Raw genomic sequence first — 15,132 nt, 5'->3', positions numbered from 1 at the left:
TTATATTATATTATATTATATTATATTATATTATATTATATTATATTATATTATATTATATTATATTATATTATATTATATTATATTATATTATATTATATTATAAAGCAATCCAGTAGAATTGGTCCGTTTTGATTCACACAGTGTTTGTTGTGTCTGAGCTCCCTCTAGTGGACAGACACATTAAAGTACAGTCAGTTTCGACAACCAAATCACTTTGTTTACAGTAATCTGTGAGGAGTTTCTCCCTCCTCTTTCTTTGTCTTTTCTCCCTATCTCTCTCTGTGACACACACACACACACACACACACACACACACACACACACACACACACACACACACACACACACACACACAATAAGTCACTATGTTCACTCTCTCCCTGGTACTACAGAGAACAATGGAACAATGCAGCTGTTCTGTGGCTGAGGCTTTACCCCTCAGACAGAGCGCTGTGATGAGCGAGGTGAGACGGTCAACATCCAGCTCCTATCGCCCGAGCTCCAGCTGGAGGATAAAGGTGGGACAAAGTTGTTATGATTGACGAGTTTAGAACTTCTAAGATTAACAGAACTTCTAAGATTAATAGAGCTTCGAAAAAAATAGTTCCTCTCTGTTTTGCGCTCGTTTCTTCTATGGGGAAGGTCTGTCACACAGCAATACAAATCAACATCTATTTCTCTATCTCTTAAACCTGTCACAATAATTTATGTCAGTTCTACTCAATTACGGAATCAATTCAAAGTGGTCAAAAAGTGTACTTTCAAAGCATGTTGTGACTTGCACCACTTAGATTTAGTAGAAATTAAGGCAGCAATTTAACTTTAAGTGTTGGGAAACTTTGGAAGTTTATATAAAACTTTATTGGGTTGACATTTTTACAACATTTAAAGTTGTGTTTTCAGGAATTCTCAAACTATTCTTAAAAATGCTATCAATTATTGCAGTAGGCTAATGGTAATTTGTTTATTGGTGTTCAAAGCCAAAATTGTGATAGGCAGATAATCTCCAGTTAAAGTGTATGAAGAGTTTGGGTGTTAATAGTTCCTGTATAAATGTGTGTGTTTTAGGGTAGTTTCTACAGTGACTAGCACACTGAGAGGCAGCAGTGACGCAGATTCCCAACTGGGTGGTGATGATGACCATATGGACTGACGTTTGTGCTTTTGTGCTCATAGTGGTCAAGCAGCAATGAGCTTTTGCTCCTGTTTTTATAGCAATCTGTAGGAAAATGCATTGAGGGTTGGGGCCACAGCCACAGCCAATTTTTTTCTTTTTTAATTTTCAGTCAAAGAGAAATATTTATATCACCAGAACCAGACGATATTAATTCTTATGATTACAGTTTTTTTTTGCTTACACACAATTTCTTAAACTAGGGCTCATTTTCTCTAAACTGCAAAAGCAAACACTCCATTCAAAACTATTTTATATCTTCTAAAAGTTTCTTCTAAAACATTGAGTTTTGATTTCTAAGTGATCAATTTATGTACAAGTGTTTTCACACGTGATCATTGGGTAATCGGGAAATGATTGTGGCATTTAAATGGCAGTGTTTCCTGAATGAAACACGAGCTGTTAGTTTTGAATCAGAATCAGAATTGGCTTTATTCGCCAACTGTGCGCAAACACACAGGGAATATGTTGTGTTTTTCAGGAGCTCTTGGTACAAAAATACACACATACATACATTCATATACATACATGTATGACACGAGAACAGAAAATAAAATAAGGAAAATAAGAAATAAATAATACTACGAAAAAAAAATATTATAATGAGGTATAAATCTGGAACAGAAGACTTACGTACAGATTTGTGCATTATGTACTGTATATACAGCTGTATAAATTAAAGTGTTTTTCAAAAGTGATTTATCAGAGATTTCACTCAAAGATCTGATAGAAATTTTGGTTGCACTTTATTATACAGTACGTGTACTTACAGTGTACTTACCTAAGGAAGTAATGTAAGGTAACTACATGGGTTAAGTTTAGCAGGGTTAGTACCTAGTTATTACCCAGTTATTTTAATTACTATAATAAGTACATAGTATATACATGTGGAACAGGACTGTAAAATAAAGTGCCAAAATTTCAATACCTTTAAATTTCTACAATTTTTTCCATGCAGAAACCCCTCTATTACCAGGTTTTCCATGTGAGAACCTGTAGTAACTTAACTCTATTGGAAACATCATTAAAAAGGATGAACAATAATTCTGAATTCATTCTGATATTTTAGTTGTACTTAAGGTCAGAAATGTTGGCATACAGTTTTGCATAATGTTTTATCATTATTTCTTAAAAATACGCAGTGAAGCTGTTTTAAAATATGATTAAGCTATTATGTGAATAACAAGATTATTAATAAAATACAAATACATAAATTTAAAAGCCCATAAAAAAAAAAAAAAAAAAAACTGTATTCCCGAATGAAAGCAGAGCGGTTTAAAGTTCCCGGGTTCCTCCAGCATCCCTTCATTCAGCGCGCGTTCCGCCTCATCCAGCTCGTGCTGTGAATGGACGGCTGCCGTTCTTTTCCGGCTACACCTGCTCAACCCACCAGGAAGTGCTGGGCGATAAATCCTAAAGTAATAATCCCTTTTACCTGGAGCGAGAGGAGCGAACAAACATTATTATGCAGTGTATCCGGGGAAAGCCCTCCGATTAGATTCATGTGATCGACGCGCGCGATTAATGCAGGGTAAAAAACACCGTCAACTCCCTGCAAGTTGGGGTTATTGTTTTCCTGCGGTGTAGCGTTTAGTTTTTTTGCGGTCCTAACCTCCCTCCGGCAATGGGATGCTGTGAAAGCGCAGAGGTAAGCGATGCTGGCCGCGACAATACGCGATACAGTGTGTCGAATCTCGAGAGGATGTGTTGATACATTGTTCCATTGTTTCACGGCTGATCGCCTTTGACGGGCTAGTGAAGTGCTGGACTGTCTCTTGCGCTGCATGTAATCCTATTATTATGTCCTATGCGGCCGCACATAGCGATGAATACATTTGACCATGACATTTATATGTTGATATCGCGAACCTTCGTTAGACCTTTGTCAGCAGCACACTGATGGTCTTCATGACACTGTGTAGTGTGTTAGTAAACATGTTTACAGGGACTGCTGTCCTTTACTACACACTGGTTACACAAAGGTACTTATGATTGGATATATGGCCGATGCTCGTTTTGTGAAATTGATTTTTGAATATGTACGTTTTGACAAGTTACATTTGTAACATCTGTTACATTCATGTGAAATTACTAATTAACATTTGCAGCGTGTTAAATAGATATGCAAAGAAGAGATTGACTGATGTCATTTTTTATGATTCATTTTATGTTTAAATGTTTCATAACCGATAAATAATACAGGTTTTATTTATTGTTCTATTATTGTTTTTTGATGCAACAATAGATGTATTATTCATTACTAATCTCTGAAGTATAGACAAAAATAAGATAATAATAATCAAATAATGCAATTATTATTAATCAGAAAATAAAAATGTTCTTCCCAGTTTGGTAGTGTTTTTTTTTTACTAAAAGGCATGATTTATTAATAAACATAATTTTTTAAAACCAATTCATTAAAAAAAATCAGTAGACATTCTTGATCACCTTATGTTTATCTTTAATGTGAAGGCATTTGATTTGAATCATATGATAATCAGTTTAAGCATGACTGAACACGAAGCACTGTGTTTTTGTATTGCAGAGGACAAAAAGAGAATGGAAACCTTTGGAGGACCGAAGCTGCACGGATCTGCCGTGGTTCCTGTTATTTACGTTGTTCCTTGTGGGAATGGTAAATCAAAAATTCACTTTATTCATAATTTATATACAATATTATGTTCGTATATGCATGTTATGAAGGTGCGTCTGGTCCCACGTGTTCATGTTACTGTGTATTTACATATATATGGGTACTAGTGCTGCACAATTGATAATTAAAAGATTGTGATCTCAATTTAAACACCCACCCAATCTAATTCCTAAACGCCAATGATTCGGCTGTCTATTAAACATTTGACGTAAAACTTTATATTTCGGATATAAACACTCCTGTCTATGATAGCGAGCAAAATGGAGTAAATCACCTTATGAAAGTAACTTGACGTTTCAAATACAGATTGCATCAATTACATTGTTACACCAGTAAGTTGCGACAAGTGGCTGTTAAAAATGCATTTGTCATTGAATCATTCATTCCAAAATGCCGATTCATCCAGTAATGAATCAAGTCTTGATGAGTGACTCATTGAATCATGCATTCAAACCTTCAATAAAAAAATCAAATGAATTGAATATGTTTTGAATAGACTTCAGCAATTAAGATTTTGTCAGAACCTCAACCTATGTAATTTTGTTTTGGGAGAATCATGATCTCTATTTTAAACACAAAAATCGTTAAATAGTTTAATAGAATAGTTCAACGAGACAGTGTTTTCTGAAGCCACAGTTCCAACGAACATTCTCAAACAGCATTGGTGTGGTTGGAAGTTGGAGTTTCTTGTTTTATGACATGTAAATTTAATAAATTCTTATCCGAAGCAAAATAAGCAAGCTGACATTCAGTACAATCTATCTTTCATTTAGTATAAACACAAATTTAAATTACGTCTTTTAGTTTGTCAAGAGATTTAAAGAGCCGTTTTTGAATGGTATGTAAGAACGAGTCTATGATTGAAAAAAGAGAATTAGTCCTCAGATGCCATGTCCGTAATTTATAGCAACAAATCTTGCTTTAATTCATTCTCAAACGAATCAATTAAAAAAAGTTATTAACCTGCGTGACATTATTATTATGACAACGTGGTTGAACGAAAAAAAACGCGACAGTCCGGTTTCGGGAAACAGTCATGACTAGTTGATTTCTTCAACGATGCATCATACTATGGTAGTTAAGCAGCGAGTTACGTCGTTGTACAGTAACCCCTGATTGGTTAGTCATGGCATTCAACAGTCAGATGTTAATGACAGGTGTCCAGGGCAACACTGTATAACTGTATTTTAGAGCTGCACGATTCTGGATAAATTGAGAATAAATTTTTCCAGATGAAAATAGAGATCACGATTCTCACACAATTCTGAATAGACGACTAAAAATAACGTAGTTTACTAGAGGCTCTGACAAAATGTTAATTGCTGCAGTCTGTTTAATAAATGTTCAATTAATTTTAAATTGATTATTTAAAAAAAATCAGGTTGAATGAATGATTCAATGACTCTCTCATAAAGACTTCACTTGTTTCATTGCCTTTATGAATCTCTTGAATGAATAATTCAATGACAAATAAACATTTTAACAGTAACATGTCGCCACCTACTGGTGTAACAATGTAATCGATACAATCTTTATTTGAAGCTTCAAGTTACTTTCAAATGGTCATTTGGTCTATTTTGCCCATTGCCGTAGACATCAGTGTGTATAACTTTTATCCCAGTACTTCTGTGATAATGTTTGTAAGACAGAAACAATGATACTGTGTGGTTGAAAAAACTGTTTGTGAAGCTGTTTCATGCCTATATATGTCAACGGCTCTCTCTGGGTCAAACGCAGATTTGAATGTTTGCTGTGATCGTACTTGTCAAAGGTTTAATAGACGCAGGCGAATTGTTGTCAATTAGGAATAAGATCGCATGGGTGTTTGAATCGAGATTGCAATCTTTTAATCGAATAAATAATCGTGCAGCTCTACTGTATTTCATGCATTTATGTATTATTTTTGATATAAGCAGGACAGTGTACAAGCAGATGGTCATTGTAACATAATCAGACTATGATGTGAAGCAGAAGTGGAGTTCAATGTTCCTGGACACTGACTCGACAGTCTCTTTCTTCTCTTATAATAAAACAATAAAATTACTTAAAAATAGAATAAATAACTGAAAGCAATAATTAATGGCGATTAATTTGTCTAGTAAATAGCCATATAATACAACATTCTACCATACTAATTCATTCAAGACTTTTTTTTTTCAGGATGGCGCTGCATAAATATTTTATGGCCCAGCTTTTTTTGCTTTAAATGACCTTTTTGATATGTAGGGGTTTGTCACCTTGTGATTTTTCTTTTTTAATTCATCTGGTCTTCACAAACAATTGGTAACATTATGGAAATTCATTGGGTTAATAGTATGGGAACAGTTTAGCTCTACATGTCCCACATTGACACCGAACTAGATGTCCTAACCAGTGCAATGCAATAAAGCTATTAACGCAATATCTCTTCAAATGAGTTTTCATCCAAACCAGCCACGATGAGTGTCACTTGGTTTCTATTTTTGTGGTGTTTTGCAGGGTACCTCCACCCAGTGTGAAATCTCACTGCTTCAAAATCCTGTTCCACATTTCTGTATAGTACATCAGATAGTTTCTGATTGGTTGCTGACTTTTAACCAAATGAAGAAACTCACTGTAATCTCTTCATTTAGTGGTGAAACTTTTGTAGGTTTTTGTATTTTTTTTAGCCTTTGCTGCAAAGGAGCTTTTCCCACATCTTGTAGTGTAGTTATTTTACATGCCTGTAGTTCTTTTAAACAATCACTTTCCATGATTCCTGCTAATTCACTCTCATTCCAGTGTGGCATCTGTGGGTTTACCATCGCAACTGGAGGGGCGGCGCGGCTCGTCTTCGGATATGACAGCTACGGGAACACGTGCGGCCAACGCAACGAGCCCATCGAAGGGGTCCGGCTGAGCGGTCTCGACCATCTTGACAGAAAGTGAGTCAGCTCGCCTTTCATCCCTCTCTCACCTGTTTTGTACACTTAGCCCGCACACACACTCCTCCTCATCCTCATTGCACACCCGTTTTTCTCCGTCGTAAAGTGGTCAGCATTGAAATCAGAGCGCTCCAGCTCCTTGCCCTTTGATTATCACATCAATGCAAATGTCAAATGGCTGGCGTTTCACCTCGAGATGGCAGAGGACTATCTGAGCTACACACACAGTGCCTTGAATAATTCAGTACTGGCCCTGAGGACGGGTACTGTCACAGTGTGCAGCCCTTAATGGGTGCTAGCCTGCAGGAAAGACAGGTATTGCAGGCTATTTCATTTGTAGAGCTGTCAAATTACGTTTTTCTTGGCTCTCCTGTGTGGTTGAACTGAATTGTATGTAGTTTTTTAGAGATGGGTCTGAGATCTGACTCATCACAAGGCAGAGTGATTCATTTGGTGGAGTATTCACCAGCTTGTCAGAGAAGACGTGAAGTTAATAATGGCTTGAAAATGTCTTGCTGGAGCTGTCAGAGAGACGGCTGTGCTGGCGGAGGGCATGCGGTTTACCTTTGTATTATAAGACGTCAGATGAAATAATTCAACATAAACTTCTATTCAAAAGTTTGTGGTCAGCAAGATTTTATTTTATTTTATTTTTTATATTTTGTATTATTCAGCAAGGATGCTAGCCTGGGTTTCCCCATGCTGCCTTGCGCGCAGCGCGATTTTTGGCCTCAAAAAGGGGACCAATCACAGAACGGGGAGGGAGCAGAAAGACGATGACGATGTCTATGCGACACACCGAAGCAGTTTGTTTATATCTATGGATCCAACATGGCATCAGACGCGAAGTTACCTTTCGATGCAGCCTTAGATAGTGTTCTAAGTAGTTTAGAACGCAAGTTTATTTCGTCTTCTTCCTCGTCGAATTTCTGTCGCTCTACATACGTCATCTGGTATAATTGAAACGATTGGCTATGAGCTACGTACAGGCGCATTTGATAGACATTCGTAGCGCCCAATAAACGGCTATGGGCATTCGTAAACCACGCCTCAAATACGAGAAAATGAACATGTGGTTCCCAGACCACGTCTCAATGAGACGAGGTCTGACGTTAGCCAGGCTACAAGGATGCAGTAAAATGTACTTTATTCATGTGATGGCAAATCAGAATTTTCAGCATCATTACTCCAGTCTTCAGTGTCACATGATTCTTCGGAAAGCAAAATTCTGAAATCTTTGATGTGTAAAAAGTTCAAAACATTATAAATGTATTTACGGTCACTTTTGATCAGTTTAACGCATTCTTGCTGAATAAAAGTATTACTTTATTCAAAGAAATAAATCTCACTAACCCCAAACTTTATGAAAACCATGTTGCAAAAAGTGCTCGTTTTATCATAACTATACCCATATTAACATGTCTTCCCATGTTTACATGCGACATAATGAACAAAAGTGTGGACTGTGCTACACTGGAATTTGCTAACCAGCGGTCTTTTACATATATAAGTCTTATGTACAGTTTTGTTTTTTTACTGTACTAAAGCACAAATTTACCATAATATGTATGAGATTTAGGAAACATGCTAAGTTCACATACTTGTTTCTCCGAAAAACAATTCTACAGCCAGTTATTCTACTTTGAAATGTGCGTTCCGTGTCGGAATGTCTGTTTTATTTTGGATTGTGTGATCACTTGTTTCTGCTTCTCTTTCACATGTGTTTTGATCCGGAGATTCTGTACTCTTTCAGAAGATGTGTAATAACGCCCCCTACGGTATAACAGTAAAAACACAGATTGCCAGAAATTTCCGACAATGGCAGGGAAAGAATGTGTCATAAATTATGGAAGATTCCGTAAATGGCGGGAAAGAGCCAATGTGTTACCACACACTATACTTGAGTGCTAGACAGTTAGAACAGCATAATAAGCAGACTTCTGGGATAAGAACAAAATATTAGGCCTGTAAAATATATCATTTTCATGTAGACAACATAGGAAACGAAAATAACCACTGAACCTAATCTAACCCAAAGCTTGCTGCACAAAAACTACTGACAACCTTTACAGCATACAATAAACACAATGCAATACATGAGAGGAAAAGATGGACAATAACCCCGTTAAACAGAGATGGATAAAGTGAGGGATCGTGGGTAGTGGGAGCGGCCTGCGGGATCATGGTATTAGAAGCTGAGAAAGTAAAACTAAGCTAAGTGCATTAACCAGATGAACTTTGCTCTGCTAACAACATTAGCTTGCTAACTTAGTCTGCCTCCTGACACACAAAGTCACATCCCAAGCATGTACTTTATCCAGTACAGCAATCAAGTAGGGGTGTTTGAAGGTTTTTTTTTTTTTTTTTGGAGAACCACTGGCCTAAGGTGTGCAGTGAATTGTATGTATAGGTATGTTAGGTAGAGGCACATATTTCCAATGAGCCTAGGTTGGCGACGTGTGTGTCTGTGTATAAAGAGAGAATGATATGGAGGGTATGTAGTGCTGCTCAGGGGTGATTGCACATCTCTAGTGGTTCTGTATTTTGAGCCAGAGATAAAGCTGTAATAAGAGGAAGATGAGAAGAAATAAGCAGTCACACCTTCCTGTAGGAATAGCTCACTCTAGGTGGTATTTACCACATCTGTCTCTTAAAACAAGAATAAATGAAGCAATTACTCCAAGCTATATGTTGTAATAGGATACACAAACACCTGGACCTGTGCTAAATCACACACAGGCAACATCACCCTCATAAAAAAAACTACTAATGTGAAACGGCAGCATAAATCGCTGCTTATCACAAAAAATGATTCTGTAAATGGGCAACTGACATAATTTTGCTGTCCTCAAAGGCTATAATTTTTAACTCATATTTTCAGCAAGGCTGAGCAGCAAAGAACTTTTTTATCATAAACATAAAATTATCTATTCAAATGTGAAAATTGTAATTGTACCCCTGATGAACTGTGAAACAGACACATATCAAAATGAGTTTGGGGTCTGTAAAAAATTATCATGTCTCAAAGTCTCATGTTCACCAAGGCTGCAATAAAATCAGTAATATTGTAAAATATTACAATTTAAAATAACCTTTTTCTATTTGAAAGTATTTTAAAATGTAATACATTTTCCAGCATCATTACTCCAGTCTTTAGTGTCACATGATCCTTCAGATATTCTAATATGCTGATTTGCTGCTCAAGAAACATTTCTTATTATTATCATCACTGTTGAAAATAGTTGTTGCTTAATATTTTTGTGGAAACCATGATACATTTTTTCTTTGGTGAATAGAAAGTTTAAAAGAACAGCATTAATTAAAAAAGAAAGTCTGATCAATTTAAAATATATTCAAATAGAAAATAGTTATTTCAAGTAATAATATTTACTGTATTTTTGATTAAATCAATGCAGCTTTGGTAAGCATAAGAGACTTAGAATTTTTTTTTTTTAGTGTATGTCTATATAGTAAATTAAGCCTTTATTATAAAACAAGAAATTCTGTTTTTTCATGGTGTCCCTGTAAATTTTGTTTTATATTCATGATTCTAGAAAAAAAACCTAAAAACCTATAACATTAATTCTGTCTCCATCTATAATCTCATATTGTAAAATCTCAACCTGTTCTAGATGGCTGAAGTTATCTGAATGCTATTCCTGTCAAATCTTTTCACATTAGACTTCCACGAGGACAGGTCTGGGCTCTGTACAGTAAACCTCTTCTGTGGCCAGGCTGTTTTGACAGGATCTGTGCTGATGCTGAAGTGCTCTTTCCTCGAGCGCGTGCGTCCCCTGCCACTGACAGTCTGTTTTTGTGCTGAGCACACAAGACAATGGGTCCCTCGTCCCCGCGTGGGCACCGTGCCCATTTCACACCACAGGAAAAGATGAAGTAAAGCCACAGCAACAGAGGAGGCTTGGCTCATAAACAAACTCTCAGTTCCCCTCTGCCAAAAATCTGGGCTGAACGGTCCTGTGACCAAAAATATCTGCTGTTCAGAGTTGATCTTTATCGCACAATGCTGTGTTTTAAGTCCCACTGTGGTATCAGACTCCATGAAATAAACATCTTGTTTTGGTATTTCATTTGTCATCAGATTTGAGGTTATGTACTTTTCCTGTCTTGAAAAATGAGACTTTGTTGTGGTTTTATTCACAGCTTCGTCTTTTTCCTGGATCCATGCAACATAGACATCATTCAGAGGAAGATTAAATCCATGGCGCTGTGCGTGTCACAGTGTCCTACCGAGGAACTGGCGACTTACTACGACCTCAAGAGGTTTGCCATGATGAATGGTGAGTTGATCACCCAGTTAGCTATTGTGGGCATGTAACGTCACCGTCACAGATATAATGCCAGGACACTGACTGGACATCTACCCATGGGAAAGACAAAGGCGTTCCTTATATATATGGTCATGACCCCCCAGTGTGTGTCTTTTCACATTCTTCTTTTCTCAGGGGCTCCAACAAGAGCAACACGCACACACATAGATTTAGACATATGTTCCTGTCAGGCATAGCCAGTAAGACTCGGTTGAGTTGCCTAAACAAAGATTGCACTGACCCATCTTGCTGTTTACAGTCCAGTCTTGCTGTCTGTAGGGTTTGACACGTTCCATCTGACACCAAGAGGGAATATGAATGACATCATTGTTTCCCACACAGAGACATGGACTTTCTCAGTCCTTTCTGTGCATCTGCTTATGAGGACAGTTCATTATGTATTTGGAGTTCACGTTCATATTAAATGCGTAGTGAGTTAACTGATTTAATTAGCGACCTTAATATCTCATTTCGCATTCCTGCTGAAAACCATCTAAATGAATGTCTGATCATAGCTGATATTAGTGTTATTTTATTACTATTTATATACTGTTATATAGCACTTATTATTTTTTTAATTGGATTTTATTTTTATACTTTTCAATTTAGTAATATTGTTCTGCACCTTTTTTTTATATTTCTGTTTAGCTTAAATTTATCTTAAGTTCAATTTTAGTTTTAGTAATTTTTGTACTTATTTCAGTTAGTTTGAGTTAAAAAAAGTTTTTTCATCTAACATATTTTTAGTTAATCACTTTGAACATTATAAATGTCTTTACTGTCACCTTTAATCAACTGAATGTGTCCTTGCTGAATAAAAGTATTAATTTCTTTCAAAAAGGAAAAAGAAAATCTTATTGACCCCAAACTTTTGAACAATATGTGTTACATCACCATATCTATTTATTTTTTTTAGAGCAATGTTTATTTAAATTTTTTTGCCTGACCATTTTGGTCAACCTGATTAAAGCTAGTTGGGTCACCTAGTGAAGCTTGCTTCCTCTCATTGAGAGTAATCTCAATTTATTGTTTCGACTTATTGTCCACCTTAAAGGGATCGTTCACCCCAAAATAAAACTTCTGTCATTATTTACTCGCCCTCAAGTTGTTCTAAAAAAATGAATGGAAGTCATTGGGGGCCAGCAACTGTTTGGTTACCAACATCCTTCAAAATATCTTCTTTTGTGCTCAACAGAACAAAGAAATTCATATAGGTTTAGAACAACTTGAGGGTGAGTAAATGACCATTTTTATTTTTGGGTGAACCGTCCCTTTAAGTTAGCATGAGCTAGTATTATAGGGGTGATGTTGTGTGTATAATGCTTCTTTTTGTTCTCTTTTAGGGTCCGAGCTTTGCTCGTATGAGTTACCTGGTCATAAGTACCCACAACTTCCCGAGCGCTTTGAAAAGTGTCCCAAACTTCCAGTACCAGAGAGGTATGAAACACACTCTTGACAAACAAACTCTCCCTGTAAAGCGCAGCTCTTTTCCCCCTTGATCTGTCCTCTATCCTCTGGCCTTTTCTATCTCTGCAGCAAAGCTCTTCCAGTGTTTAACCGCTGCACGCCTGTGGATATCTCCTGCTATGCTAAGTTTGCTGAAGCGGTGGTCACGTTTGTCAGTGATAACAGCATGTTAAACAGGCTGATTGCCGGGGTGGCGGCCAGCAAAGAGATCATTGTTGGGCTGTGTCTGCTGGCGTTAGGTAAACGTCTACTCTCTCTGGCTGCTGCTGCTGCTCAGATTACATTTTCTTAATATGTTTTTATCTGTAAAATGAGTTGAAATGGATAATTACGGTCCCTGATATCCTTATAAAATCAAGGATACTATACTATTAAGCATTAACAAACAAGCATCTAAATATAAGGTTCACTGTGGTAATTATTGCAGTGTTCTGAGCCACTATCAGATGAAGGCAACATGAAACAACTTTTGCAACACTTTTAATGCCATAATACAATGTTTTTAGATTAAGAAAATCTGATTTTCCTCTAACGGCTGATCCTGTTTTGTGCATGCTGCAGTTTTGTCTATGATCCTCATGGTGATCATTCGTTACATCTCTGCTGTCCTGGTTTGGATCCTCACTGCAATGGTGGTTCTGGGTTCTTTGGGCAAGTCTGCTTTCTCTGATCTTTTCTCACCTCCTGAGCTGAAAATAACATTCTTTCTTTCTTCATTTGCACGTACTATTCCTGAGTGCAAAATAGCACAATAGTGCAATCTGATTAATTAAACAGTTTAGCCAGTTGTCAAGGATACTAGGGATGCACAATACATTTGTGACCATATGAGCATCACCCAAAGTTAGCAGTTTTTAATGATCATGTCGGTCTGATATTTTATTTTGTTATATATTATTTTTTATTTGATAATTTTGTTATATTTTTATATTTAATATTGCTATTTTACATTGTTCTTTTCTATTGTATTTTGTTTCGATTTTTATTTTATTTTGTTTTATTATTGCACTTTTGTTACATTTTAATTTGTTTTATTTTATAATTTTGTTCTATTTTATTTTATTTAGTTTTCTTCGGTTTTGTTTTTAGTTATTTTTCTCAAGCAATACATTCTTTGCCGGTTTCAAAAGTACTATTATCTATATCTATTATAAGTACAATTATCCATCTTAATACTGTAATTTACTTATAGTTTTTGATGTCTGATTTTACTGTATTTTTGCTTGAAACACAGACTAAACGGTATAGATTTATTATATCACTCTTCATGTGATCATATTGACTGTCAGCCAATATTATTATTATGCATCTGTTCCAAAAGGATGCACAGTAATCTAGTCCCAAACAAAGGTGAATCACCATTAACACAGTGTGTTTTATTGTAGGCTTACACCTGTTTTTGCAGTGTTGAATGTGAATTTGGCATGCGTTCTTTCTCAGGAGGCACCAGCGTTCTGTGGTGGTTATATATAGACTACAGAATGACGATGAATGAGACCATGTCTAAGGATCTGAGGGAAACAGAAGAACCCAACGGTGGCATGAAACCCACCAAAGACCACGCTCAAGGACTGCTCATCTACGCAGTTTCAGCAACCGTGTTCACTGTAAGCTCTCCAAGAAAAGAGGATATGAAATATGGCTGGTGTTTTTGGCTGTGTCATGCTGCAAATTTCCCTCTTTCTGCTCCTGCAGGGAATTTTGTTGCTTCTGATGTTGTTTATGAGGAAGAGGGTTGCCCTGACCATCGCCCTGTTCCACGTGGCAGGAAAAGTGTTCATCCACCTGCCACTGTTGGCACTGCAGCCCTTCTGCACCTTCCTCGCTCTTTCTCTTTTTTGGGTTTACTGGATCATGGTCCTCCTCTTTCTCGGCACCACTGGTGAGATGAAGATGTCTGTGGGTTTTAAAGGGATATTTCACCATAAAAGTCATTTAACTACCCTTATTTTGCTCCTTTCTTTTACATGCTTCTTTCTTCCATAATTGTTCAGTGTTTAGGGGAAAAGCAGCATTAATATTATTTGAACTTTTTCCATTTTGTTTTCCAAGGAAGAAAGAAAGTAAAATAGGTAATGGAATGATTTGAGAGTGGGCATATTCTCGCTTTTGGTTTAAATGCTAACTTGCAATGTACTTATTTTTATTTTATTGCATTTTTTTTTCATTTTGCTCTGCTCTGTTCTGTTTTAATTTTTGTTTCTATTAAATTTATTTTGTTCTATTTTGTTGTTTTATTGTTATTTTACTTTTTTATTCTCAAACAATATATTCAAAAGGTTTCAAAAAGAACTAAATCTGATTCCACTTAAACAGATTCCATTTAGTTGAAATTATATTTAAGCTTAAAAACAGATAAAACAGAATAGATTTATACTATCACTCATCATATTATTATGCAGGTTATCCCTTTGAAAACGTAGTAATGTGTACTTTGAACTGCAGATATGGAAAATGGCATGTTCATTTAATTTTAGGCTTTGCTTTGCTTTTTTTTTTGTCAGGACATAATGTGTAAAAGGCTTAAAATAGCCTTCTGTTCAAGTCATTTTGCACAGATAATGTGGGACATTTACGTACTGCTGCACAAATTAGCTGACTTTG

At 36.3% G+C, this 15,132-nt stretch overlaps 1 protein-coding gene across 6 annotated transcripts in view; it reads left to right on the top strand.

Moving 5' to 3' along the window:
• Positions 1-373: 373 nt before the first annotated feature.
• Positions 374-15,132, top strand: part of slc44a1b (solute carrier family 44 member 1b) — a 26,118-nt gene continuing 11,359 nt past the window's right edge. For 3 of the 6 annotated variants that reach the window (XM_079893595.1, XM_079893596.1, XM_079893592.1), the window contains exons 1-9: positions 2,544-2,825; positions 3,723-3,812; positions 6,591-6,733; positions 10,895-11,031; positions 12,405-12,498; positions 12,598-12,767; positions 13,090-13,179; positions 13,969-14,135; positions 14,224-14,410. In XM_079893595.1, the coding sequence (XP_079749721.1) occupies positions 2,802-2,825; positions 3,723-3,812; positions 6,591-6,733; positions 10,895-11,031; positions 12,405-12,498; positions 12,598-12,767; positions 13,090-13,179; positions 13,969-14,135; positions 14,224-14,410 (1,102 nt within the window). In that variant the 5' untranslated portion in view covers positions 2,544-2,801. Of the gene's footprint in view, positions 522-2,543; positions 2,826-3,722; positions 3,813-6,590; positions 6,734-10,894; positions 11,032-12,404; positions 12,499-12,597; positions 12,768-13,089; positions 13,180-13,968; positions 14,136-14,223; positions 14,411-15,132 lie in introns of those variants that run through there. The other 3 variants (XM_079893593.1, XM_079893594.1, XM_079893591.1) reach the window with 2 other exon arrangements.

The sequence above is a fragment of the Squalius cephalus genome (assembly GCF_949319135.1).
Source record: "Squalius cephalus genome assembly, chromosome: 14".
Taxonomy (NCBI): domain Eukaryota; kingdom Metazoa; phylum Chordata; class Actinopteri; order Cypriniformes; family Leuciscidae; genus Squalius; species Squalius cephalus.
The sequence above is the reverse complement of the archived record's forward strand: the minus strand, read 5'-3'. Positions and strand labels throughout refer to the sequence as shown.